The sequence below is a fragment of the Rosa rugosa genome, chromosome 1, assembly GCF_958449725.1.
Source record: "Rosa rugosa chromosome 1, drRosRugo1.1, whole genome shotgun sequence".
Taxonomy (NCBI): Eukaryota; Viridiplantae; Streptophyta; class Magnoliopsida; order Rosales; family Rosaceae; genus Rosa; species Rosa rugosa.
In genome coordinates this window covers 69,151,384-69,177,080 of record NC_084820.1, presented here as the reverse complement: position 1 = coordinate 69,177,080, position 25,697 = coordinate 69,151,384, and the positions used below count along the sequence as shown (strand labels likewise).

General features: G+C 37.6%; 4 protein-coding genes and 1 pseudogene across 8 annotated transcripts; 1 reads left to right on the top strand and 4 right to left on the bottom strand.

The window, feature by feature from the left end:
* Nucleotides 1-612: 612 nt before the first annotated feature.
* On the bottom strand, nt 613-6,760 carry LOC133726471 (ABC transporter B family member 15-like; annotated as a pseudogene).
* Nucleotides 6,761-10,511: 3,751 nt separating this feature from the next.
* LOC133726470 (uncharacterized) lies at nt 10,512-15,367 on the top strand. The gene is made up of 10 exons (XM_062154019.1): nt 10,512-10,648; nt 10,862-11,031; nt 11,121-11,183; nt 11,293-11,312; nt 11,410-11,454; nt 11,740-11,807; nt 12,021-12,154; nt 12,253-12,341; nt 12,915-13,054; nt 15,230-15,367. Exons 1-9 carry the CDS (start codon nt 10,576-10,578, stop codon nt 13,045-13,047), a joined length of 795 nt encoding a protein of 264 aa, XP_062010003.1. The 5' UTR covers nt 10,512-10,575; the 3' UTR covers nt 13,048-13,054; nt 15,230-15,367.
* On the bottom strand, nt 13,121-16,533 carry LOC133726469 (type IV inositol polyphosphate 5-phosphatase 6-like). 3 transcript variants are annotated; one of them, XM_062154018.1, is made up of 8 exons: nt 16,316-16,533; nt 15,919-16,154; nt 15,724-15,814; nt 15,520-15,630; nt 14,806-15,411; nt 14,248-14,511; nt 13,790-13,979; nt 13,121-13,665 (listed from the first exon to the last, which is right to left on the bottom strand). In XM_062154018.1, the coding sequence occupies exons 2-8, from the start codon at nt 16,013-16,015 to the stop codon at nt 13,576-13,578; spliced, it is 1,449 nt and encodes a 482-aa protein (XP_062010002.1). In that variant the 5' UTR covers nt 16,016-16,154; nt 16,316-16,533; the 3' UTR covers nt 13,121-13,575. The 3 variants fall into 3 exon arrangements, with proteins under 3 accessions (XP_062010002.1, XP_062010001.1, XP_062010000.1); XM_062154017.1 differs by having other exon boundaries at nt 13,121-13,671; nt 16,305-16,497; XM_062154016.1 differs by having other exon boundaries at nt 13,121-13,671; nt 16,316-16,496.
* Nucleotides 16,534-17,372: 839 nt separating this feature from the next.
* On the bottom strand, nt 17,373-22,788 carry LOC133726468 (uncharacterized). 3 transcript variants are annotated; one of them, XM_062154013.1, is made up of 10 exons: nt 22,310-22,784; nt 22,131-22,200; nt 21,940-21,978; nt 20,987-21,053; nt 20,798-20,851; nt 20,364-20,519; nt 19,935-20,208; nt 19,025-19,106; nt 17,784-18,132; nt 17,373-17,698 (listed from the first exon to the last, which is right to left on the bottom strand). In XM_062154013.1, exons 6-9 carry the CDS (start codon nt 20,505-20,507, stop codon nt 17,937-17,939), a joined length of 696 nt encoding a protein of 231 aa, XP_062009997.1. In that variant the 5' UTR covers nt 20,508-20,519; nt 20,798-20,851; nt 20,987-21,053; nt 21,940-21,978; nt 22,131-22,200; nt 22,310-22,784; the 3' UTR covers nt 17,373-17,698; nt 17,784-17,936. The 3 variants fall into 3 exon arrangements, with proteins under 3 accessions (XP_062009997.1, XP_062009998.1, XP_062009999.1); XM_062154014.1 differs by having other exon boundaries at nt 22,131-22,197; XM_062154015.1 differs by lacking the exon at nt 17,373-17,698 and adding an exon at nt 19,708-19,804 and having other exon boundaries at nt 17,993-18,132; nt 22,310-22,788.
* A 1,039-nt stretch (nt 22,789-23,827) lies between these two features.
* On the bottom strand, nt 23,828-24,411 carry LOC133746424 (protein DELETION OF SUV3 SUPPRESSOR 1(I)-like). Its single transcript, XM_062174614.1, has one exon. It carries the CDS (start codon nt 24,320-24,322, stop codon nt 24,095-24,097), a length of 228 nt encoding a protein of 75 aa, XP_062030598.1. The 5' UTR covers nt 24,323-24,411; the 3' UTR covers nt 23,828-24,094.
* Nucleotides 24,412-25,697: the final 1,286 nt, after the last annotated feature.

Here is a 25,697-nt window from a genome sequence, read left to right as displayed (position 1 = left end):
AGCATCAATTTCAACATCAAGTACGGCGAAGAACTGGACATTTTTCAACTGGAACATCTTGAATAATTGAATGTCATTTGATGTGCATTGTAACAACCTCAGAGGTAGTTTTCTAGAGAACAGAGCAAATCAAACAGCTTTCAAATACTTCTACTCATTCTTGCAAATCAGGAAAGCCATTAACTCTTTTTCTGCAGCCATGAAATAAAAAAACCCGGTTACTCAAAAGCCCTAATTAATTAGTTAGCTTTTCTGTGAATGTAACGTCTGTGAGTGACCAGATGAGAAGAAAACAGGTATAATGCATTGTGATCCAGCTCTGTACAATTCAGGTGACTAGAATGTAAGCCATTAAGCCTGGCACTAATATTGATAAAAATGCATGACTGCATTAATATTGAAAACCTAACTAGAGCTCCAAACTCCCTCTCTTTGAATTTTATCCTCAAACCAGTGCAGTAATGACTGAGACTTCAATTGCTTCATCTGCTTCAGTTAATGCTAATGAAAAGAGGAGTGAATAATCTCTCTGCTAGTAGATCTTTCTTGTTGCTTGCTTCTGAATTTTCATGCATAGGATCAGTGGTATCGTATAGGCTTAGTGGAGAATAGAGACAGATAGAACGAGAAAAGTCAGAAGCCAATGAGTAACAGGGTTTAGGGTTACATCTACCCTAATGTATAAGCAAAGTACAAGAAAGACAATATTCCTTTCTGCAGCCATGACATCAACCCCAATTAAAAGAAGAGCTAAAGAGAGCAGAGAAGAAAAATATAGTTCAACACTAAATGAGGAGAACAAAGATCACAAAAAATTCACATCAATTAATTAAGGCTTAATCCTTTGAAGATTGCGTTCTTGAGAGGTTGATCAATGAGTAATAAGTGCCTGTCGGCCCCTTGGACAAAAGAGAAGAGTGAGTCCCTTTCTCCACCACCTTTCCTTGATCAAGCACCACAATGAGCTCACAGTTCTGTATAGTACTTAACCTGTGAGCCACAACCACACTAGTCCTACCCAAGGTTTCAAATTTCGGTTTCGGTAATTCAAATTTAAGGAAATTTCGGTGGAAATTTTGGTTAAAAATAAAGTAATCAAATTAATTGCATTTATAAAATGATATTATTGAATGAAACGTTTACATAGACTAAACTAACTTATAATAAACCTATTTACAATGTAACATCTCTAAAATTATACATTTATAATAGAATTATGATATTTTATATGGACGAGTAATTAACTAGTACTGTAGTAGGTTGCTAAACTAGTGTTTTTATCTATGTGTATTGATAATGTGTTGTATATTGATAATGTAAATATGATTTACTTTTTTTAATAATTAGAAAATTACAAGGAGGTGGGGCGGGGCACGTAAAACCAAAACCCCGTGAATGAAAATGAACAAGTACAACAAAAGGAATATAAAAGCTACTATGATGTGGTTCGATCTAGCTGGTTGAATCGCTTTTATTTAGTATCAAACAATACTGTTCCCAAGTACATGAATTTTGGAAATGATTTTCGTACTTCATCACATGGTTATTGTATGTGTACGTGTTGTTCCATTTCCACATGCAATCCATATATCGGATATTGTGGAATTACCTAATATGATGTTACAGTGTATGAAGCATACAATATTTGAGACGAAGCAAAAAGGAAATCATGTTATGGTTTGAGCATTCAACTTTGTAGCAGATAAAAACAAATAGGTTTTTTGTTGTATTAAACTTGATTGCAAAAAAAAAAATCAAAATTTCATATTTTCTCTATAAAAGTATGAAGTAAAAATTCAGTATAGGTGACATAAAAATTTAACAGAAATTTTAGAGAAATTTCGAACAAAATTTCGGTGTTAATTTTTAAATATATATTGTGTGTGTAGATATTTCGGAAATTAAGAATTTCGTGGAAATGTACGGAAAATTTCGGGAAACTTCTGACGGAAATGATATAGCATATGAATTTCGTTTCGGTACTTCGATCGGAGAAATTTAAAACCTTGGTCCTACCGAACCTCAACCTCTCTAGCGAGTCTTGCAATACCTTCTCGGATTGACTATCAAGTGCGCTGGTTGCTTCATCTAATAGCAACACTGCTGGTTTTCTGAGTATAGCCCCGGCTATTGCTATACGTTGTTTTTGTCCCCCAGATAGCTGCACCCCTTTGTCTCCACACAATGTAGGTGTTGTACCCGTCAATTAATCCACTGATAAAATCATGAGCATTGGCACTCCTTGCAGCCTCGATGATCATCATTTCATCAATCTTATCTGATGCGCCATATACAATGTTCTCTCTCACGGTCCCAGCAAATAACATTGGCTCTTGGCTGACTAATGCCATGTGTTTCCTCAATGACCTAAGGTGGTATGATTTTACATCTCGACCGTCTATTTCCACTACACCTTGGTTTGGATCATAGAACCTCTTGATTAATGCGATGACTGTTGACTTACCTGATCCACTTTGTCCGACCAATGCTGTCGACTTTCCTGCTTCAATGTGGATAGAGAAGCCTTGGAGGACCATCACATTGGGCCTATTTGGGTATGCAAAGTACACATCACGTACGGAATTGGACATGACCTGTTGTCTTTTCTACCTGGGCTTCTTCTGGAGCTCGGGGTTCGATTCTTGTGGTCCGGTCTAAGATACTAAAAATGGACGTGATTGCATCCAAGCCCATGGAAAGATCCGATGTCATGCTTCCGCCATTTGCTATGACCCGACCGGTACTTACTAAAATGAGGATAGTCTCAAAGACTGATCTTGGAGTAAGGTAGCCTTGGTGGACAACCCTGCTGCCATACCAATAACTCAGCCCCCAATTGATGACTGTAATGCTCTCGGCGAACCCGACTCCGATACCTGCAAACCACGACTGTCGCAGGTTTTCTCTACGTGGGGTTCCTTGGGCCTTGTCTAGCATTTTCAAAATCCTGTTCTGGGCCGAGAAGGCAGTAACGGTCCGGTGGTTGTAGATAGCTTCAGCTGCAAGCTTACAACTTTCCTCTTGGGCTTTGGTGGCTCTGATGGATATTCTTTTGAGTAGGACACGCTTAGCATAGAGGCTGAGGATGACTATGGGTTGGACGGCAATGATGAGTATGGCAAGCCTCCATGCAATTATTAGACCCATCGCCCATGCTACAGTTACAGCAGAAATGGTTTGTACAAGAAGACCCATTCTGTCACCCGCTAAAGATCTCACCTGCCAAAACTCTGATCAAGGTTAATTTGGTTTTGGTTTGAATATTGAAATGTGGAAAATTCTACAATGTTAAGTATCAACTAGCAATTCAGACAACCAGTTGTTAATCTGAGTATAATGTTATAGTTTCCGATGTGCCATCAGATCAGTTCACAAATAATGTCATTCTATGTGGATCAATGTAGTTCAACAACAATATACTGGTATAGTTTCCACTGTACTCTATTCACTTCATTAAAACTTCGCTTTACTGTCGACAACTCGACATTGCCGAAAATAAATGACAGAACAGATTGGAAACATAGAAAATCAGGGATACTAAATAACACAGAGAAGAAATATGGACATACCAATTCAGCGTCCTTGGTGAGCTGAGCACAAATGGCACCGCTAGAATTTTGAACCTCATCGAACCATGCAACTTCAAAAGTGAGCATCTTTGACAACAACGTTTCTCTAATCCGATTGGTCAAATACTCCCCCATGTATGTGAAATTGTAGTGTTGGATGATATTTATGAGCAATGCAAAAAGGGACAACCCAAGAAAACAGAAGGCGAGAATCCTGATTCTCTCTTTGATCTCATAATGATTTGTTGAGAAAAGCACTGATAATGTGGTACCCATGGTGAGTCCGTACAGGGGTTGAACTGCTCCAAAAATTATTGCACTCAAACACCCCAAAATTGCTTGTTTCCACTCTGGAGAAGTTATAGATAACAATCTCCAAATTGACGATTTTCGTGTGACCATGTTTGGATATTCTTTTGCAGTAGTACTATCAGATCCACCAAGCTGGGAGGTCAAGTTTAACGGACTCACTATTACTGGAAGAGTAGTAGTACTAGCACCAGTACATTGAAATTGATCTTCTGGGGTTTCTGTTTGTTGGAGACGAACAAAAGAAGTGTACAGTCCATTTTGGTGTTGAATCAGTTCATCGTGTGAGCCGGTTTCTATGACACAACCATTTTGCATGACACCAATAAGATCAGCATTTCGAATTGTGGACAAGCGGTGTGCAATGACAATGGTAGTTCTGCCCATGGCAGCCCTGTGGAGGGCTTCTTGAACAAGCCTTTCCGACTCTGAGTCTAATGCACTTGTGGCTTCATCAAGGAGAAGAATATGAGGTTTCTTTATTAGTGCTCTTGCAATAGCTATTCTCTGCTTTTGGCCGCCAGATACTTGACTGCCTCTCTCACCAACCTGCAATTCGGTGATGTTAGTACGGGGTATACTCTGAGCTTCTGAAAATGCCTCTCTCAGGCATTGCATCACACATCTTCCTAAAGATAGAGAAAAGTTGTATCTTCACTCAAGTTTCATGGAAACACATGCATCCTAGTATGCATGCTTGAATAATTAGCAACTCTAGAATGGTCAGTCTCACAGATAACAATTTTGTTAATGTTGTTCAGAAATTTTGTTATTCCTACAAGAATATAGGTACATGGCTCAAGGGCTAAAACACTTTAAATTTAAAGTTTCTATTGAAAAGATAATTTATCTAAAATGACAAAGTTTTTACATATGCATAACAAACTCATAAAAGACCTTTAACATTGACTGAACTTTAATTGTAATGGTTGGAGAGAACAAACCTGGGTATCATATCCTTGAGGCAACTGACATATAAAATCATGAGCGTTGCTGGCTTTGGCTGCCTCAACTATTTCCTCTCTTGTACCATCCTCCTTGCCTAGAAGTATGTTATCTTTAATGGAGGTTGAGAACAATGAAGGCTCTTGGCTTACGGATGCCATTTGTGACCTTAGCCACTTAAGCTGCAGTTTATCAATAGCAACTCCATTTAGGAGAATCTCTCCCTCAAGTGGATCATAAAATCTTTGCAAGAGGGATATCACTGTGGATTTTCCTGATCCGCTTGAGCCCACCAACGCAACAGTTTTTCCTGCTGGTACGGTTAGACAGAATCTGTTCAGGATGATGCTCTCAGGTCTTGAGGGGTAAGCAAACTTCACATGATTAAATTCAACTTTGCTTGTAACATGCTCCAAAATTGCACCTTCCATGTTGTCTAAATCAATCTCTGGAACTCGATTAATAATCTCCAGGATATGATCCCCAGCTGAACATGCTTCTGCAATGTACTTCAAATTCGATAAAGCAGCACCCATTTCCCTGAAAATTAACCCCTCCACTCGTCAATAATAAAAAATTTAATCTAGAATTTCAAATTCTTCAGATGATATAAAATGTTTCATACGCTCCTCCATGGACCATCAACTGGCCAACTGCTGAAATGGCCCCTCCTAGAGCACCATAGGATATGACCTTTCTGCTACCATAACAAGACATGACAGCCCAATTGGCAAATGCTGTGCCAGTACTGCTACCAATGGCCAAACCTTTAATCATGCCCTGCTTCAACCCCAGCTTTATGGTCCCTCGTAGAGCTTCAGAGAATTGGTATATAGTGTTGTTCTCTCCAGTAACTGCATAAACTGTTCTAATGGATGATATTGCCTGCTCTGCTATTGATCCAGCCTTGATGCATTCTTCTCTTCTCTTTCTTGCTAATCCTGTTAAACTTCTTCCACAGATCCAACCGGGAAGTATCAGAAGCAAAGCAAGTGGGAGTCCCACAATGGCCAGATCCCACATCAATACAAATGCTATTAAGTACCCAGCAATGAATGAAGATACTTTACTTAAACAGTCTGGCACCTGATTCAAATTTGAAAATTTATTGGGGGTTATAAATGACATTATTCTTTAGTAAAGAGAGTACTAATGTTCTTTGGCAGAGCTATACATTTAAATGTGATCCAAATTGACAGTCTAGTAAGGTAATATAGCAAGAGAAATTAAACCTTTTGACTGAGAACATCTTGAATTATCTGAAAATCATTTGAGATGCTCGTTAGAACCTCAGAGGTGCTTGTTACATGCAAATCAAAGTAACCCACGTCTCAGTGTTGCACTGCTTTCATATATTTACTCCTCATTCTTGTAGCTTGTCTCTCCGCTGTTCGTGTCCAGCAATACCCCTCTAAAATCACAATATATAGATCTAAGTAGAAGTGAATTATATATTATTAATATATTATTTGAAGTTCTCTGAGAAAAAAAAAACTATATTATCTGAAATAAAAGAAAACCATGTAAACAATTATGAAGTGAGACGCACCTAAGAAACAAGCAAACCACGACGCGCAAGCCAAGTAGAGGAAAATACATAATAGTCCGTTCTGCAGTAATCAAAACCTAGTGCAGTTAGCATTTTGAGTTTCTGTTGGTGTGTGTGACTGATGATCTAGAAGAAAGAGAAACCTTACATCATTGTGGAAATTATGTGCATCTAAATCAGATGCTCCAGCTCTGCCTATTTTATTGATGTAAAGGCTAACAAAAAACACAGCCAGCGGTGCAGACAATCCATCACCAACAGCCCCAAGCAAGCCCAGAGTCATCAGCCACTTATCCAATGCATCTGCATGCATGAAAATTGAGCGAATTGATCCAACTTTTTTCTTCTTAGCTCCAGTACTAATATTTTTCTCTGAACTACTACTCATTCTCAATCTTTCTCAGATGACAAAACATTCAGTAGTAATTAGTGTACGTGATCTATGTATCCTCACACCGATACTACATCCCTAGTACTACTTCATCTACTAGTATACTCACTTGATCGATACGCTTATAAAGACGAGCAAAGCATATGATGTGGCCCCTGCATTAGCATCCATCTACAGCTCTATTGGTAGTTTAGTTGCTAATGGTGACTGCATTAGCATTCCCACAAACAATTTTTTATCGGATCAAAAGTTAACTAGATTTGATTTGTCCACATTGAACTGAACAAATTACTTGGTGTCCACTGTCCCAAATCCCATATGGTGATCTTTCCACCTTCTTTTCAGTTCGATCTGACGCGGAACCTGCATATGATTGGAACTTCTAAGGAGAGAGGATTCCAACTATGCGAAAACATCACCATATGAGAATCTTATACAAAAACCAGAGAATCCTAGTACCCAAAAAGGAAAGTTAAAGTGACCATTTCCATTCTATGATTAAAAATCTAATATCAAATATGGTTTTTGTAGTGGAGACTGGAGATGAACCACAAAAGTCTGCACCCATTTTATTAGCAGAAAGCAAGTATCTTTCAAACATGCATTTCTGCATGAACACACGTATCAATTTCTATTAAAACTAACCATATACAAGAATTGCATATATAATGTAGTTACATATCTCAAATTTAAACCTTTTTTACTGGGCTGGTGTAACATCATCGTCAAAGTTATAGAGAAACCAACTCACAGTGAAATTATGCAGCAAAAAAGGCCGTGGGTGATTCATCCAATCATCATAGCAAATGCCCATTTTAGCGTGCCGCGCAAGCCAATCATCTTTCTGGCGAGTCAAGCTCCACCGGGAATGGTTGATTGGCGCCGGAAACCGCCGATCGCTCTTGGGATGGAGAAGGTGTCCCATTGTGGATGCCGGAAACAGCTCGTTGAAATCTACATTTATATAGTTTCATTTTTGGAAATGACCAAAGAGTTTTATTTTTTTATTCGTCCCTCCAAAATCAGAATTCGAGAAATTTTATTAACACATCTCTAAATACTTAATACATATTCTAATTCGTCTACATTTAAAATCAGATTATATAGGTAAATGAAATGACTAAAAAGACATCCATATTAGAAAATGAACTATAGTTTTTTTTTTTTTTGAGAATAAATGTCAACTCTATTAATAATAAGAAAGATTACAAAAGACAAATGTAGAAACTACATCATAAATGAAAAGTACAAAAATAAAACAATGAACATAAAACCTAGCAAAGATACGATTGGATGCAAAAATGCATCTGAGGACTCATCGGGTGTAAACCGTGCTATGTGAAAAGTTACTAATAGTATGACCGACCATAAAAGGGCAATCTTCTATCAAAGCAACCGGTGGTATGACCGACCAAGCAGATTCCTCGTACATCTTACGTCGAAAAGAGAACAATCTTCCACCTAAGTTATCGATAGTGTGACCGACCACTAAAGGGCAATCTTCTAACAATATAACTGGTGATGTGACCATCCAAACATCTTCCACGTAAAAAGTACGCCAAACAGAGATCAATCTTCCACCAAAGTGACCTATGAAACAAAAAGATGAAAACCAAATAAAAATCAACCTCAAACCCACATCCAGGCCCAATACCAAGTCCAAACCCAGACTCGACCCGTGATCTAGATCCAGACCCAGCACTAGACCCAAATATGGATCCGACCCGGATCCCAAATCAGGATCTTCAAACCAGTCTGCACCATGCCGTCGCGCGGCGTCTTCAGCCCAGAAAAGCTTCTGACCATCGGCTCAACATTCGGCGATCTGTCGCCCTTCGCACGCCTCCAGATGCCGCCCATATCAGCCTTCCAGACGCAAATCTAGGTCCGCCGTACACGACCATGACCAGGGACGAGGTTCCCTGCCTCCATTGCTGGCTGACAACCGCTCGACCTGCTCACCACCGCGTCCACCATGCTACCCCTATCCACCACTAGAATCGGAAAGCTATTCCACCATCCGATCCTCCAATGGCTTCGAGAATCACAGTAATAACTCCGCCATAAGGAAGAGAAACGAGGCAAACAACCTTCGCCGCTACACCAGATCCCCACCACCCCACCGGAGTCACCCAAGTCCTCCATATTCATGGAGGAAGTTTCAGAAGCAAACCACGAGGGCGGCCGCTCTCAACCCTAGCAGAGCGCTAGGTCAATTACCGTAAGAAAGTTGAAAGGAACTATAGTTGGAATATGTTTAATAGCTTTTAATTTTGTTATAAATTCAAGTTGAAATATTTGTCATGAGTTCATGACAAACTTGATTATTAGCGATTATGCATTACAAAATTCTTCACATATTTGTTTCGTGGTAATTAATAGAAAGAAAATAAAAACTAGTATTATATATATAAACCCTAATTGGAATCTTCTTCTACAAGCTTGACTACTAGCAATTTTGCATTACAAAATCCTGATGATTGTATATGTTGTTTCATGATAACTAATGGAGTGAAAATAACAACAATGTAGTTATAAACCTACTTGGGTTCATCTTCATGTGTTCTTGATTATTATTCAACAATCTTGACTACCAGCAATTTTGAATAACAAAATTCTTAAGATTGTACAGTTCATGATGATAATTGAAAGAAAATAAAAATTATTATGACGATTCTGATAATTAAATGCATTTAAATTCATTATGATATATATATAGAATGTTGTGATTATGATAAAGTTTAGCATGATGATTTTAATATTGATTTATATATAGTGATTTTATATAGAATTTTGAGATTTGAGGATAATTTAGGTAGTTTGAGTGGTGTATTTAATAAAATGATAGAATAAGAAATCAAATGGGTGGTGTATTAAGTAAGAGGTGTGTATTAAGTATTTAGGGATGTGCGAATAAATTGCTGACAAACTGAAAAAGTCGTCTCATTAAAATGAAAAACTAAAATTTGTTTTTCTCTTTTTTCAATCGGGGTGAGATACTAAATCACTTCGGTTACATTAGCGGAGTAGTAACACATCCATCCAATTAGTATTCAGACTGAGATCCAGGTGGTATCCTAGTACAGCCAGAATTGAATTCATTTGATAGTTGGAAGGAGTTCAATTCATTTAATATGTGTTTGGTCCTTAATTTTTGAGAAGTCATTTTCTTTGTCCAATGGTAGGCATAATTCTTGAGAGTTATAGTTTTTATTTTTTTTGGACAATCCATTAGAAATGTAGTTGGACTCACTTAAAGATCAAATTGTTTCAAACTTTTCCTATTAAATATGAAAAAGTTTAATTATCTAAATATCAAGAGAAATTATACCTTTTGATTGAGAACATCTAAATTATTTGTAACAGCTCAAGGTTAGGTTTTATGTTCCTTCCTATTTATTTATTTTTCAATGGATTAAATGAAATTTTCTTCTTACTAAAAAAGAAAAACATTGTAGTTATTGACTATTGATCAAGGAGGGAAGGGATTGAAAACACTGACGTGCACTTACTCTAACAGAATTAGACAGCTGTCTAACATTTTTTTATTATTAAAAAACGATTTACTACAAATACAAAAAGCTGAGATCACTTAATAGTTGGATCATTGAAGAATTTTTTATTTATCAAAAGTATAAGATGTTACCAGGCCAGAAATCTATGAATATGAGTATAGTTGAACAAAACCCAAGATCAAATGCGTGTGAAGTGGGCCGCTAGCCAATAGCTATGCTTGGGCTGGAATAGCGCCCCTATATAAAACGACGAGTCACTCGGAACAGAAGCGAAGCACACAGTCAAGTCGGTCAGTGATGGCGGGAAGCGACCCCCGGAAGCACCTCATGAACTTGATTCACGACTTCGCCTCCGAGAAGTCTCAGGGAGGTAACCGTTCCTGCACTACTCGTTTTCCGATTTCGCCATTCGCTACTAGTCTCTTTCGTTCCCTTAGCAAAATGTAGATTCAAAGCAAAAAATTGAAACTCGAGAGTTCCGATTCCGAGCCCTATCGGAAACCCTAACCAGTTGTTTTTAACTTTGATTTTATGAACTTCGCTGAAATTTGAAGTGTGAAACGCTTTGATTTGAGATTTGCAGAGCGAAGAGTGGTCGGCCTGAGGAAGCGAATCGAGGAGCTGACGTCTGAGCTTGAGGTCAGAAATGCGGAGCTCGAAGAAGCCAAGCGGACCAAGGAGTCCATTGAGCAAGAGGTTCGAGGCTACGAAGTTGAATTGGCTATGAATGAAGCTACGATTCAAACGCTTGAGGTTTGTTGTTTTTGTACTTTAGAAATTGAGTCATTTTTTTTTTATTTTTTTGGTAATTTGATTAGATTTTGATCGAATTTTCATTTCAGTCAAGGATTTCGCTGACGCAAGAGGAGGTTTCCACAGTTGGATCTGATTTGGAAGCTCTTAAGGTAATTTTATTGCTGAATTGGAAAAATGGAGAATGATTTTAAAGGCTAGGTTTCTTCTTTTTCATACTGAACCTCGTTTTTATGGTATTTTTGATTCGGCATTGCAAAGAACAAAGAAGCTTCTGCACGGTATGAAATCTTTGTCGCAATTGTTATTTAGTCATTTGTGATCTCTGATTTTTTTAGTTTATGGTGGTTTAATTGTTTGCCAAAATTATGCTTGCAGAGATGAGTTCATAAGCCAAATGTTTGAGCTAAACTCTAAGATAAGGTTGGTCTCATCTTTGAAAAGAAAGTAACTTATATGAATGCTCCTTTTATGCAAGTCTCAGTAGAGAACAAGAAGCATTTTCCTATTTCTAAGACATATAGTGGTATTTCGCTTTGATCAATATTGAAGATCATGTGGTATAGAGTTCATTTTAAAATGAATAAATAACAGAATCTAGCTGCAGTTTGATATGTATTTCTCTGATTTCTGTAACTGCTATTTCAAAATAGTGCCTCCATGTAGTTAATAAACTACGATTGTGTTTGCCTAAAACTGTAAATCCAGGAAGTTCCAAGAGTCAATTGCTGGGAAAATTCATGAGGAGAATTATATGGAAACTGAAGCTGGTGATGGTCTGTATTCACTTACTAATTAACCTACTTTTGATCTCTTAACATGTGTCATTCCATCTGATTCTAATTGCATTAATTAAATGTTCTATGTGTTATGAGCTGAACTCCATCTCGCTTTTTGTCTCCTTATAGTATTATTTCTTTCAAGTGGAACTAAATGATTTGATAATGTAGTTCGGTTAGAACTAACTTTACATTGCAATGTTATTTCAGAAGGTCAGGAACTAGTAAGGGAGGAGGTTTCTGAGGTATCTTTAAGAGCACTTGAGGAAATGCTTGCCTGTGTTGTATCTGAGACAGCTAAAGTAGAAGAAGAATACAAATCAGAACAGAATATTCAAAAGCAAGTAAGAAAGCGTTCCTTGAAACTGTGAATGGCTAATTAGTACAATAACTTTCCCAGGAAAGCAATATGAAATAATTGAATGTCTGTGTACTTCTGAAGGTCCAGCAGGAGTTCGTTGATTGTGAAAGGAAGGTATTCCTGATGGAGGAGACATTGAACATAACAAAGGAATTGCAAGATTTGACAAGATATCCTTTTCAAGAGTGCATTGATTACCAAAATTACTCAATATTTAGCGCTATATACTCCCCTAGAACACGGAAAATTCAGAATCCAAAGAAAATCATTGTTTACATAAGTTTATTTAGTGATTCATAGGTGAATTAATTCAAGCTGTTCTATGCATATCTATAATGACAGTGAGAGCACTTCAGAACTATTGACTGCTTAAGTTTTCTATCATTTTGAAACTGTCATGCAAAACTGTATAAGTTGTTGGTAGAAGTTTATTGGCCAGCTTAGATGTTTACTTATCTACAAGTTGTTGGTAGAAGTTTATTGGCCAGCTTAGATGTTTAGTTATCTAGAAAATACAAATATGAAGAAGCACTTAGATGTTTGCACCTAATATCCACTAAGATAATTGTTCACACTGTGAGATATTTCTTATCAACTTTCTTGGCGTTGAAGATTTTTTTTTTTTGATCAAAGGAGAAAGAAAGTGAGAAACCAATCGCTCTATTTGATGTTGTTGTCCATTCTTGAAGTACCAGACTTTATGACTATCACTTCCACATTGTTGTGGCTTTAACTGGAAACAAGCAGACTTCTGAATTGGAACAGACTTATGCTACCCTTTGTGAGAACTTGCAGATGAGATGTGCATGTCCAAGTTGTCATCTAGACAATGTGGAGGCCCTGGGGGGACTTACTCAATCAAATGAAGCATATTAAACTTTTGGTAGGTATTCTACTTGATATCACTTCATTTTATGTGTTCATTTTGTGTATCATGTATGCAAAGCAATTTTGTTCAATATCAATGACTTCAGCTGGCCTTTGGAAGTGAAAGAACATATATAGGAGTATGTTGGACCCTGTGAGAATGAATATGATAATTCTGTGTATTTTTTAAAGCTTTTTACAGAGTATTTCAGTTTACTTTCATAAACATTTCAAAATAAGTTACATGCTTAATATTTTAGATATTCACTTTCTGCACTAAATCGAAGGTAATTTTATGCATGTAATTACATTTAGAAGCTATTACCTTCTTGCAGTTGTAGATCTAACTCACGTTGCCCAATCATAGAACAGAAAGAATAAATTAAAGAAAATAAAATAAAAAGAAATGAAGAAGGAGAAAAAGGGTACTGTGAAAGTGTTAGAACTAGAAGAATGAAAAAATTCTGGACCCTAAAGAAGCCTGCCTGAAACAACCCAGCATGCCAAAGGATAGCTGAATTACTGTAATTGGTTTGTTTAGCCTTTTGCTTTATGTGTTGGTGATGCTTCTATATCCTCCACCAGGAATGATAGCAATGTAGATTGGGTCCTATCAGCATGGTTGCTCTGCTCCTGCATTAATAAGTGTTTTTTCTCAGTATCCAGACCAGAACTGCATCTTTTTAATTGTCTCAAACTTAATGTAGATATGCAGTGTACTGATATTCTTGAACTGTTAGACACAACTTACAGTTGCTATAGGAAGTGTTATGGTGGGAAGAATCGTTTGCAGTGAAACCATTCTAGGATTAGTAGACTTCTCTACTTCTACCTGTGTTGAGAATAGGGCAGAGACTGGCCTGTGGTCAGAGAACTTACTCTCGCTACGGAAATAGGAGAGCTGTGTCACCCCTTTTCCATACCATAGAATTCTGTCGCACCTGCAACCAATCAAAGTATCCTATTTATGTATAGACAGAAAGAAAGTTATCTTTTCATCCATTTCTTTTTCTTTCTAAGAAATTTGTAGAATAGGACACAATTCTACTGGGGTACTGGGTTAGATAGCTGTGTGTGTGCCCATCACTTAGAACTAGGTAGAACTCTATGAATCTGTTGATACAAAAGCGAAAAAAATACTTGATTTTAATGTCACATGGTGGCTCTATGTTAGAAATAAAATCCTACTACAATAGGGAAAGCCCGTACCATGCTGGAGTTCTTTGCTTCTCTCCTGATTTGCTTGGAAGCCCACCTGAGTATCTATTGCAATTTGATGAAGAATACTTGTATGTAGGTGCAAATTCTATTGCTCCCTCTTCCCATCCCTGAAATACCCCACCATATTCACGTTCCCTACGAAGCTGATCGAACTCTTGTAATGCTCGCCAGTCTAGTTTGTTTATCAGCTGCCTGGCTAAATTGTCCTCCAAGTATAGCCTATAGTTGAGATCGCCAAACCAGAATATCCGACTGTACCACAAAACAACATAATAAAGTTAGCTCTGTGAAAAAGTGTTTATTTCCAATCGTTGATAGTTTACTTCTCCCAATCACTTGGGTTTGTTTGATAACTTTTAGGTCCTAAAATATACTTGACACTTGATAAATTATCTTCATACTTAAATTAGAAAAAATATGTAGATGTATGTCTATGCATGATAAAATTTTAAACCCTTTTCTTGATAATGGTAAAATGAATGCTGAAAACTACAGCTAAATATGTGAAAACTTTTAATTCTACATTCTAGCAGGAGGAACACATACTCGTGTCCTAAGATGGTGAGAGGGTGGGAAATATGATTGTCTGTAGGGATGCTCGGAGATCGAGGGAAAGTGGTTCGCCTAAAAATCTCTGAGACTTGGTGATTCCTTCTGCCTTCGTCTCCTTTCTTCTCTCCAGAAGCCAAATGGGCAACAACAAAGCAAAAACTAGTTCCTTCGATTGTCATGCTGACTGAAACTGAACCTTTATTTCCCAAATAACCCATGATACCACAGGCCACTGAACAAACTTTAACATCTGAAATGCAAAACTTTCTAAGCAATTCACTTTTTATCCATACACTAATGAATACTCCAACCATCTTCTTGCTTGCCATTAGCTTGTACTTACTGACACCCTTTGGCATTTCATATTGCTCTACAATGGGGCTCCCAGTATGGTTGCTAACGCTTTTTGTGCTTTCAGGGTCAGGCATGTCCACATACTGGTAGTTTTCACTTGAAATAGGGTTCGATATGGATGTGAACCAAGGGCTGCCATGTTTGTTGTTGAGAGTTTTCTCTATCAACAGGTTCCAATTTCTTGCTTCAGTTGGGTCTTCTGTCCCTATCACAGTTCGTGTCTTCAAAGGTACAATCTCTTGAAAACTGCAAACAAAATTGTAAGCATTGTGTGCATAATTCTTGCTTATATTGATTAGATACAAAAGCTCGAAGTTATGAACATTGTAGTGCTATTTCTGATTAATGACATACCCAAGAACATACAAGTCTGCTGCATCCTTAAGATTCAGCCACTCCTCCAAATCTACTGCTAAGCTCCCTATGGGAGACCTTCCAGCCACATTCCAAGTTCCCACAAAGATTCTAAGTACAGGAATATGTTTATCAGGTGAATATGAAATCGATACTTATTTCTTATTGGTTTAACTATTTCCTTGCACAAAATTAGCAACTTACCTCAACTCATTAGTAGAAGTGTGCGAACCCATCTCCATGGACTGCGTGACAATCTCATCTAAGTAATCATCACTTTCATTTTCACCCCCATCTGTAGAAATATTTCAGTAGTCGTAACTCAGTCCGGTTGAAAGTTATGAAGAGAGAATAATTCCAAAGTTGGGAAACTATGAGAACAATGGATGGAAGAAGAACCTGAAACTTGGCTCAGTTGATATGGGTCATATTTCTTGTGCTTTCTTTTGAACCACTTTCTAAACCTTTTTCTGGATTTATGATTCTGAGTGTCCATGACTAACAAGCCGGTGTCTCCTATGTCGTCGATGACACAATTACAATATTAATAGGGTATTGCTAATGGAAAAGCTTTGTGCAACTGCCTTTGCATTGCTTAGATGAGAGCTGTTACCTCCTTTCATAGCTTCTATTTTCTGTAGACAAAGTAAGTGTAGATTTAGCTGTAATATCATAGTAGAAACCGCCTTATACCAAAGAAATTGAAACCCAGAAGGAGACAAACACATGAAGCTCATAAACAACATAGCTCTCAGCGACAACCCCAAGAGAGGAAAAACATATACCTTTTACATACCTTATGTGCATGTCAAAAATGGTTGGGGAAGAAGCTTCTCGTTCATATTTCATGGGGGAGTGTGGTATAAATGTGTGCAGGTTTAAGTGGAAATCAAAAGAAGGATATTAGCCTCACATGTCACAAGGCTCTATCATTTGCTTAATTATTGAGGTCGTTAGGTTGGTGCTCGTCACGTTCGTCTTGTTGATAATTACTTGACATTTTCCTTACCGCCCAAGTCAACAATTTAAATCTAGATTAGCACAGGGTACACCTAGGAATGGAGTCCAACACACACCTTCATTTTAGCATATGCGCTTCGAAAATTAAGAAAAATCCAAAAATAGAGTTATATGCCGATTAAAAAATTTCGATATTGATACAGAAATGTGCTGCAACAAAGGATCTGCAAAACGAGTTCAAGAATATTAAAATTCCCATACTTGGCCAGCATCTAAAAGATCTGCTATATATCATTGATGTTAGTTGGCATTGATTAAATTAATTAGGAGAGTGAAATTTACGATCTATATTTTTTTTTTCGTAACTTAAATTTTATCTTTAATAACTTCAATTTTGTCATTTTATAAAAATTTTAATTAAAAAAAATAATCATAGATTATAAATTGAGGTGTGAATTTCATTCTCCATAAAATGAAGCTATGGTCACGTACCAAAAATTATAGGGTAACCTCAACTCCTCAAGCAACTAATTCATAGTATGTTGGAATTTAAGAACTTGATCAGCTTCACCTCTGGTATGTGATGAGCTGCCGTCTTAAGCAGAGTACTAAATTTCTAATAAGATCACCTCACTATCAGTCCCAAGTGTGACCATGGATAATGTGGCCCATCGTAGCAATAAATGGCACCAGCCAGTTGTAGATGGACAATATATATCGTGACCCCCACCCATGCCCAAAAAATAAAAAAGGGTAACGATGTGAATACATATACAGAATTAAATTTGGTTGCTTTCATGTCTCTTCACATTCTAACCAGAGAATTAGATGTGACTAGCATATACGCCCGCGCGTTGCTGCGGGTTTTGGAACGGATTGTGGAAGTTTTGAAAGATAAGAATTTTAGTTCATATATATATATATATACAACAGCTACAGCTTCTCAAAAATAGATTGTTCAAACAGAAGCTAAATACAAATGCTGTTAAAACAGCTTGTTCAAAATACAATGATCTACTTATAGGCTAACTTAGTGGTTATATCAAAAGTTATGTAAGCTGCTGAGAGGTTGTTAGCCTAGTGATGATTCCTTGTGGAGGTTGTCCAAAAGTTTCTGCCTCCATTTCTATTTACACGAAACAGTGATATGATATTTCAGTCCATTTTTTCCTTGTTCACAGTGTTTGTTGATGATGTTGCTGATTCAGTGCTTCCTTCCCTGTTATTGTGAAAGTACGAAGTTATAGAAGAAGTGAAAGAAGTGGTAGGTAGATAAATGAAATTGATATGCATGTACTTGTTACCTGCGGGGCTTTTTGTCTGGATTGGTAGGAAAAAGTTGTCTTCTTCCTTTGTCGATGGATCTTTTTTTCTGATACAGGGGATGGGCTGGTGTGCTGGCACTTGGTTGGTTCTTTGTGCTTGGAAAGATACCTTTCACTATGAAGTCATTTGCCTCACTGATTTGGATTTGGAAAATGTGGATCTGCCCGTGTTTGCAATATTTCCTGTGGTAATGTTTCCTGTGGAGCATAAGGGTACTTGTCTATGAGTTCTTTGCAAGTTATTCCAAACAATTGTTCAGCTGCTTTTCCTCTAAGCTTGACTGTGGCCTCACTGTTTGGATCTTCAATGGTGGCATGGATTCTATAACTGTAATAGTATGTATAATTAGTAGTTGAAACTGGAAGTTACATTATACACAATTGTATCATAAAATTTCATAGCTATCCCTGCTTTCTATTAAGCACCATAAAGCAGCAATGCACTCATTGGTAATGTCAAAACCATGTACTGATAACCCCAAAACCGTAAATATTCTGAAACAACCAAATATAAGCACCATAAAGCAGCAATGCACTCACTGGTAATGTCAAAACCATGAACTTTGAGTATAGTTGAGTCAGCAATCAAATATGTGGTGTAAAGGCAGATTGATCAACTGTGTAAAAGCTAAAATAGTACTATATGGTATGGTCTAGACATATTCGCAGGTCACTATGTTTCTTCACTTATATGATTATTAGTTGAAAGTGGAGGAACAGTAGTAATGGCAAACCATGCAATCCAAAATACAAAAACTGCATACAAAGTGATGTTCTTATTGAAGTTTTGGAAGCTTAACTTCATCCAAATACAAAAACTGCAAATTGATATGATAATATGCATTGCAGGTCCTGTAATTGAATTCTTCTACGTAAAGCAGTTACTAAAAGCAGCGTTTTACATAAAGAAGAAAAGAACAAAACAGCATAAATGCAGTACCATACAATTGCATTTTCATTGGTTCAACGAAACATGACATGTAATCTGTGCATTGAAAAGACTATAAACTGAAGGTGCAGATGTGGTAAAGGTATTGATGCACTGTGGTTTTATCTTCTTTTTCTGCTTCTGCTGCTGTTAATTGTTTGGATGGAGCGGACAGTTTTTTGATGTTATCTGTGGCCTTGGAGAACCTTGAATTTTGCAGAAATGTTGGTAAGAAACATGCAGTGAGGAAGAAGATGTGGTGGATCGAAAAAAGGTTAAATATTGAACTCACTCGATTTTGTAGGGTTCTGCCTGTGGGATTTCTGGATTGATGAAAATGCAAGTATGACTGGTGTTTGATGGTGCAGGCATTTCTGTGAATTAAAGAATAAGATTAAGTGGGATAAAAAAAAGCCCAATCTCCCACAAAACCACACAGAATCCACATAAAAAACCATACAAAACACAGAAATGCAAGTATGACTGAATTTAAAAAAAAAAAAAGTAGAAGCAGGAATTTCACACTTGCACTGAATTTAAACAGAAGGCTTTTTTCCTTCTGAAAGTCTTATTGTTTTGCAACTGCAGTTAGCAACACTACACTGGCTTACCACTTTTTCTATTACTGTTGCTGTCATGCTACTACAACTATCATTCTTTTGCTTCCTGTCCCTCCAGCATCAACATTACTTCTGACCTTCTCTGCTCCTATTACCTTCAATTCTGTAATCTCTCTAATTTTAGTCGATTTCCACAGTCTAGTCATTTTAAAGCCCTATCCATATCTGTGCAACATAGATTAGCACTATGCAACTACTACTTCTAAGTAACCTTTTTCACTATGATTGTAGTCACAATCTCTACTACCACAATGCAACTACTACTTCTAAGTAACCTTTTTCACTATGTTATATTTGAGTATGAGAAATTTGGAAATTTCTATACAGTTGTAGTGCAAAATTGAGTAGATTGTACCTTAAGTTATGGAGTGTAATTTCACATTTTGATTCTATTCTATCACTGGTATTAACTTCTTCAACTGGCATGATTGATTTCACACAGCCAAAGAGATCTTATTTTTGATAAAAAAAAAAAAACAGAAACGAAAAAAAAAAACAGATGTTAAGAAGTTTAGTTTTATGAATGTGGTTTTATCAATGTAGGAATAAATGTTCTCATTTAGTAAGACTTTGTAAACTTACCTGTGAGAAGTTTAGTTTTGTCAATGCGGTTTTTCAACTGATTGTAATCTAGTAGATAGAATCGATGTTGTGGAATCTGTGGAAAGCTGTTGTGCAAGAGCTTGAATTTTGTTTTCCCATTGAAATGAGCTTGGATTGAGTTGTCCATGACTTTATAATCGTCTTGACTATCTTGTACATAGAAATCGGAGATCAGGTATATCTCTCCTTGTTTCAGTTTTCCAGAGACTGATGAATAATTTGCTTCACTTGTTATGCCATGAATTGCATCGCCCTAAATTTCATACGAAAAGCAGTATGTAAATATTAATTTTTTCCTTTTGTTATAATTTTTATGTTATTGTAATTCGGAAGGGGATTAAAGATTAATTTTTTCCTTTTGTTATAATTTTTATGTTATTGTAATTCGGAAGGGGATTAAAGAATTACCCTTTCATCAACCAATACGCAATGCAGTCCATCATTTTGTTCTGGGTTTATCCTCTTTCCTTGCCATAATCTGCAGACACAAACTCTGATTTTATAGTCCTCATCTGCATAGGACTGCAGCTCACGTATTAGCATGGAGTCCATTAGTTGTTGGCGCTGTCAAAAAAAGAAGTAATGAAGGGTTAATTTGAAAGAAACATTTAGGATAGTATAATGGTACAGAGGGAATCAAAAGGAATCAAAAGCTTGGTTCTATTATTCAAACGATGAAGTAAATGCAGAACGTTTATGAATTCAATGTGCAACAGTGGAAGAAATACAATGAAACCCAAAAATATTAAGACTCAGAATGCAGATAGGATGGTTAAATAGGGTTTACAACAAAACAACAGTGGGGTGGAAACAGTTTACTATGTTCTCAAGAGAAGACAAACCTCGTTTTTCAATTCTTCAAGTCTCAGTGTGGATCTTTCAAGCTGTTCTTTTACCTGAGATATTTAACAGGACAGAAAGGAAACAAAGCAGAGCGAAACTGTAATTAACAGGACAGGAAAAAAAAAGAAAAAAAAAAAAGCAAAGCATGACACTCCCACAGCAAGAAATGCTAAAAATGCTGTACTTGCCTGATCATTGAAATCATCACTTGAATGGGATAAAAGCTCCTTACTATTTCGGTCAACAGAATTTGAACTGCAGCAAAAACAACAGAACACGGTGAATTAAATCTCTATTCCAATGCCACTATACTAAACTTATGTAATTGCTCATATCTCTATTTCTTCTGGTGATCTCGAAAAACAGGATTAGTACACAACTGATGACAATATACGATAAGGAGAAGATGGCTGCATTGTTCATATAGAAGACATATATAACAGCTAAAAGTATTTCGGACTACTATCGGATCATGAAGATAGGAAGCATTTTTTTAAAAGTGAATACCAATAGGCAATTTGAAACGCCAATCGATTCTCAATTTTATTATATGAAAGGCTAATCACTACAATTAACATAAATTTAATCTTAGTTGATTTGAAATTATGTATCATTGTAAAAATTTGATTTGAAAAGTATGGAAAACACTGAAACTGAAAAGCTTAGAAACATAGGATGTCTATGGTTAAACATAAAGCACAATATATCTGCTTTGAGTGAATAGTAAAAGTGTGTTTCATTTGGAAAACATTCATTTAGTCATTGATTAATAGCTGTCTGTTCAACATGCAAAAATGTAATGCAGATAGAAACAAATGTAGCATAACAGTGATATGGATCAAAATAGAAAACCCAAATGTTCCAATCGAATTTGTCAACACTGTATTGGTAAGAGTACGGAACTGTAAGAACCTAAGAAGACCACACAGATGCAAGACGGTAATGTTACCAATTGATTGTCCTCCCTCCGCTTGCACGATTTACCTTAAAATCTTTTTGTTCAATCTGGACCAACCATGCCATATGCCCTCACGGCATTTCAAAGAGGAATGCAAACACTAACTCAAATTTTCATTGCTTAGTATTCAGATAATTATGTAACTCATGCTCAATCTAATTGCAGAAGGCATCAATATTATACCTGGTTTGGGAAGTGGTTGTGTAATCGGAGATCCCTTGTCTGTCACCAAACAATGAAGAAGTTTCATGAGTACACCATAAAATTGAACATGACCATTTTTTCTATCATTTTGCTGCTATTAATAGGATATGAAGGATATGCACAATGGGCAGCTTTGTCTTCTCTTTCTGAAATTGCTCAAAAGGGTTTACCTTGAACCATCTTCTGGACATGTTCATAGCTTTCAACATCATTCCGATTAAGCTTAGGCACAATCATCTACTGCCCATCAAGGTTTTTTTTTCAAGATCAATAACTTCACAATACACTTAAATTTCAAATCTTAAATCATAAATTATTATCCTCAGAGTCATAAATCAATAAAACTCACCTGGCCTTGGAATTACTGTTGATAGAGAGCTTCAAGGACAGGGCATGGGTTTCTTCAAGAGTGTTGTAACTCAGGTCCTTAACCGAATCATCGGAGTCATATCCTCCGCTTTCTGAGCAAGGCCAGTAATCGACGGTTCTCCCGGCAAGGGGAGAGAGAGAGATAGGGGCTGAAGCCATCGGCATGCAAGCACAGAATATACCTCTCTCTCTCTCACTCGTTCTCTTCGGCAAACACGCAGTGGCAAACCAACACCACGGCTTCGCAGATTGACAGGTAATCCTTAGATGCGGGTAAAACAATATCTGTGGAACTCTAACCCAGCGACTAATCAGAGGACAAAAAGAACGTCGCAGCAAGGAAGATGGAATCCGAGTTTGTAAATCGTAACCAACACCACCACTTTCCTCCCTATCTCTCTCTCTCTGTGGAGCGAAGAGGCCAAGACACGATAGCACCGAGCAGTGCGGCAGGTGGCGACGCAAGAGACAGGAGGCAGGGGCAAAAATGACTTTTTCATATCATGGCTCGGCTCGAGCCGTCACTGTTCATAAGCCGATGAACAGTGAACTCAGAATTAGAAGATAGTAAATTTGATCTTTTGTAGATACCTTTCCATTTCAATAATAATGAGATGTCGAGGCGTATACCTTCCGTATTTGTCTTTTTTGGAGGATCATTTTTATAATCTCTAATAACATAAGTGTAGGTGTAGACAATAGAAAGACTTTCTTTTTTAGTTATTTATCTTTAAAATTTTTACCATGGTCTTTCAGTTTTTCAAACTTATAAATTCAGTGAAGAAAATTGACTAAAAGATTTAGTCATTTAGAGGTGATGTTCCCAAACATAATAGAAGTTCTCAGGACATCAAACACCTTGCATTCAAGCTCAACCGGGTTCCTCCAAGCATACCACCTTGCTGCTTAGAGGTAATTACCCTTGTTTGCTTGTAATGATGCCTTTTATTTAATATAAGTTTTGGTTGTGTCAGAGAATTTAGTTTGCAAATTTTTCTTTCTTAATCGAAAGAGAAAAAAATAAACATAATAGAAGTTCTCTTTAATTTCATTTTTGATAGAGAAAAATTCAGCTACCCTCCCCACACTATGCTGCCAAGGCCAATTTGATACCCGAACTCTCAAAAGTATCAATGTGATACCCAAACACATATTTTGACACCAACGTGATACTTCCGTCCAAAATTTCTGACAGCGCCGTTTCTTTGCTGACGTGGCAAGCACGTGAAGACCAAAAATAAAGAAGAAGACCAATTTGCCCTTTTCTTTTGTTAATTGTTTTTTTTTCCTTCTTCTTCATCTTCTTATTCCTTCTTCTCAGATGATCTGGGGACTTTCCCAGAAAACTTGGAATCATCATCATCAGGTGAGTCGATGATGCTTAAGCCTACTTTACTACTACCCCAGCTCCTTTTTTTTTTTTTTTTTTTTCATATTCATGATAATATTATTATAGAAAGGAATTATCTCACTTCCTCCCTATTAAGACCAAGCCATAGAATGCAAGCACTTGCAAACTGCTCTATACGAAATTAACCAAATGATCAACTGCTAGTTAACAACGTTTAGGGGAAGTCGAAAAGACTTAAGAACTCAAACTACAGAATCTTTAATACAGAACTTCATTAGAAATGTCAACAACATCGTATGTCTCTAACAGGCATCTGATGGTTTGAAAAGAAAATCAAGCAAACCCATCTCAACTTCAACCAACTCATATGGTGCAGAGAACAGAAAGGGATGAGCAAATGACTGAGCCTGCAGACTAATCTTTCTTCTCAGTGTTGTTTTCCAGTTCCCTCCTCAGCTGCAGAGAGAAGTCATCATTAACGTCATCATCATCCCAGTCATCCTCCCACTGTTGTGTCACTTCCTTGCCTTCCTCTTTGTCCTCCCATTCTTCATTGATTTCAAACTCTTCGAACTCGTCATCGTCTTCGAACAGGTCCATCTTGGCGACCTCAGTCACTGCCTTGGGCTCCGTCGCCGCCATCTCAAACGGATTTCAGGGGGCGATGGTGATCCTCTAGCCTTGTGGTTCAGACGGAAAGACGCTCCACGAGTTCAAACTACCCCAGCTCCTCTTATGCCCATGAACAGAGCTCTCTCTCCCAACTGAAGAAGAGCTCTCTCTCCCAATTATCAGCCTAAACTCTACTTCTCAAAACCCAGAATCAAAATCACCACACAATAAACTACAAACCAAAAAAAAACAAAGCTTTTGCATTGCACAGAAACAAAAAAACGATCATCAAACATGTCAAAGTCTCGTTCTTTGTCAATAAAAACTATTCAAGCAAAAGAATCAAACTTTGGGGGCCTATTCCAGAATCACCAAAAATCCTCAGAAACCCAAAAAAGCAGAACAGAAAGGCAACACGGACACAAAATATGCAGAGCAAAAAAAAAAAAATAGAAGAAGAGGGATTGATGAATCCAGTGAATTGGAAATTATGGGTGGCTGGAGGAGGGCTCCGATTGGGATTAGGGGCGGTAAGTGTCATCAGGCTGAGCTCGTGTTCGATGCTGAAATCATTATCTCGAAGAGGACGCCGGATTGGAGGAGGCTGGGGCAGAAGACAGCGAGCTTGTGGAGGGAGGACCAGCCGCCCGGAGGCTCGGAGGAGGCGGCGGAGACAAGATCGGAGATGACGGAGGCGGGCCCAGTTGCGAGGGTCGTCCTCCAATTCTTGCAATTCGAAGACTCTGATCAAGTCTCTCTGGGAATTCATCGGCCTCTCCGACGCCGACTCCGACAACAACCACCCCCACCCCAACTCAGACTCCGAACCACCACAAAACCCGAGCCCATTGGGACCAACAGTTCATTCGACTCCCCAGTTGCTTCGCCGGTCGCCGACCAGATCCGAGCCCACACCCGTCGTCAGACCTGTCTCGTTCGCCTTCTCGATCTGCGAATGAGGAGCTGGGGTAGTAGTAAAGTAGGCTTAAGCATCATCGACTCTCCTGATGATGATGATTCCAAGTTTTCTGGGAAAGTCCCCAGATCATCTGAGAAGAAGGAATAAGAAGATGAAGAAGAAGGAAAAAAAAAGGGGAGTGCAAATTTCACTCCCCAAAAAAAACAATTAACAAAAGAAAAGGGCAAATTGGTCTTTTTCTTTATTTTTGGTCTTCACATGCTTGCCACGTCAGCAAAGAAACGGCGCCGTCAGAAATTTTGGACGGAAGTATCACGTTGGTGTCAAAATATGTGTTTGGGTATCACATTGATACTTTTGAGAGTTCGGGTATCAAATTGGCCTTGGCAGCATAGTGTGGGGAGGGTAGCTGAATTTTTCTCTTTTTGATATAATTGAGTACTTTGTTATGTTGTGGAACCGTAGAGCTACCCAAATTCAAAAACT

Coding starts and splice junctions, on each gene's coding strand:
- LOC133726470 (XM_062154019.1), top strand. CDS start 10,576: ATGGCGGGAAGCGACCCCCGGAAGCACCTCATGAACTTGATTCACGAC. Junction 11,455..11,739: donor GAGCTAAACTCTAAGATAAG/GTTGGTCTCATC, acceptor CTGTAAATCCAG/GAAGTTCCAAGAGTCAATTG. Junction 12,155..12,252: donor AACAGAATATTCAAAAGCAA/GTAAGAAAGCGT, acceptor GTACTTCTGAAG/GTCCAGCAGGAGTTCGTTGA.
- LOC133726469 (XM_062154017.1), bottom strand. CDS start 16,015: ATGGACACTCAGAATCATAAATCCAGAAAAAGGTTTAGAAAGTGGTTC. Junction 15,412..15,519: donor GCAGACTTGTATGTTCTTGG/GTATGTCATTAA, acceptor TTTTGTTTGCAG/TTTTCAAGAGATTGTACCTT. Junction 13,980..14,247: donor AAGCAAAGAACTCCAGCATG/GTACGGGCTTTC, acceptor GATTGGTTGCAG/GTGCGACAGAATTCTATGGT.
- LOC133726468 (XM_062154013.1), bottom strand. CDS start 20,507: ATGGACTCCATGCTAATACGTGAGCTGCAGTCCTATGCAGATGAGGAC. Junction 19,107..19,934: donor CAAAACTAAACTTCTCACAG/GTAAGTTTACAA, acceptor TTTAATTCACAG/AAATGCCTGCACCATCAAAC. Junction 18,133..19,024: donor GCAGAACCCTACAAAATCGA/GTGAGTTCAATA, acceptor ATACTATTACAG/TTATAGAATCCATGCCACCA.
- LOC133746424 (XM_062174614.1), bottom strand. CDS start 24,322: ATGGCGGCGACGGAGCCCAAGGCAGTGACTGAGGTCGCCAAGATGGAC.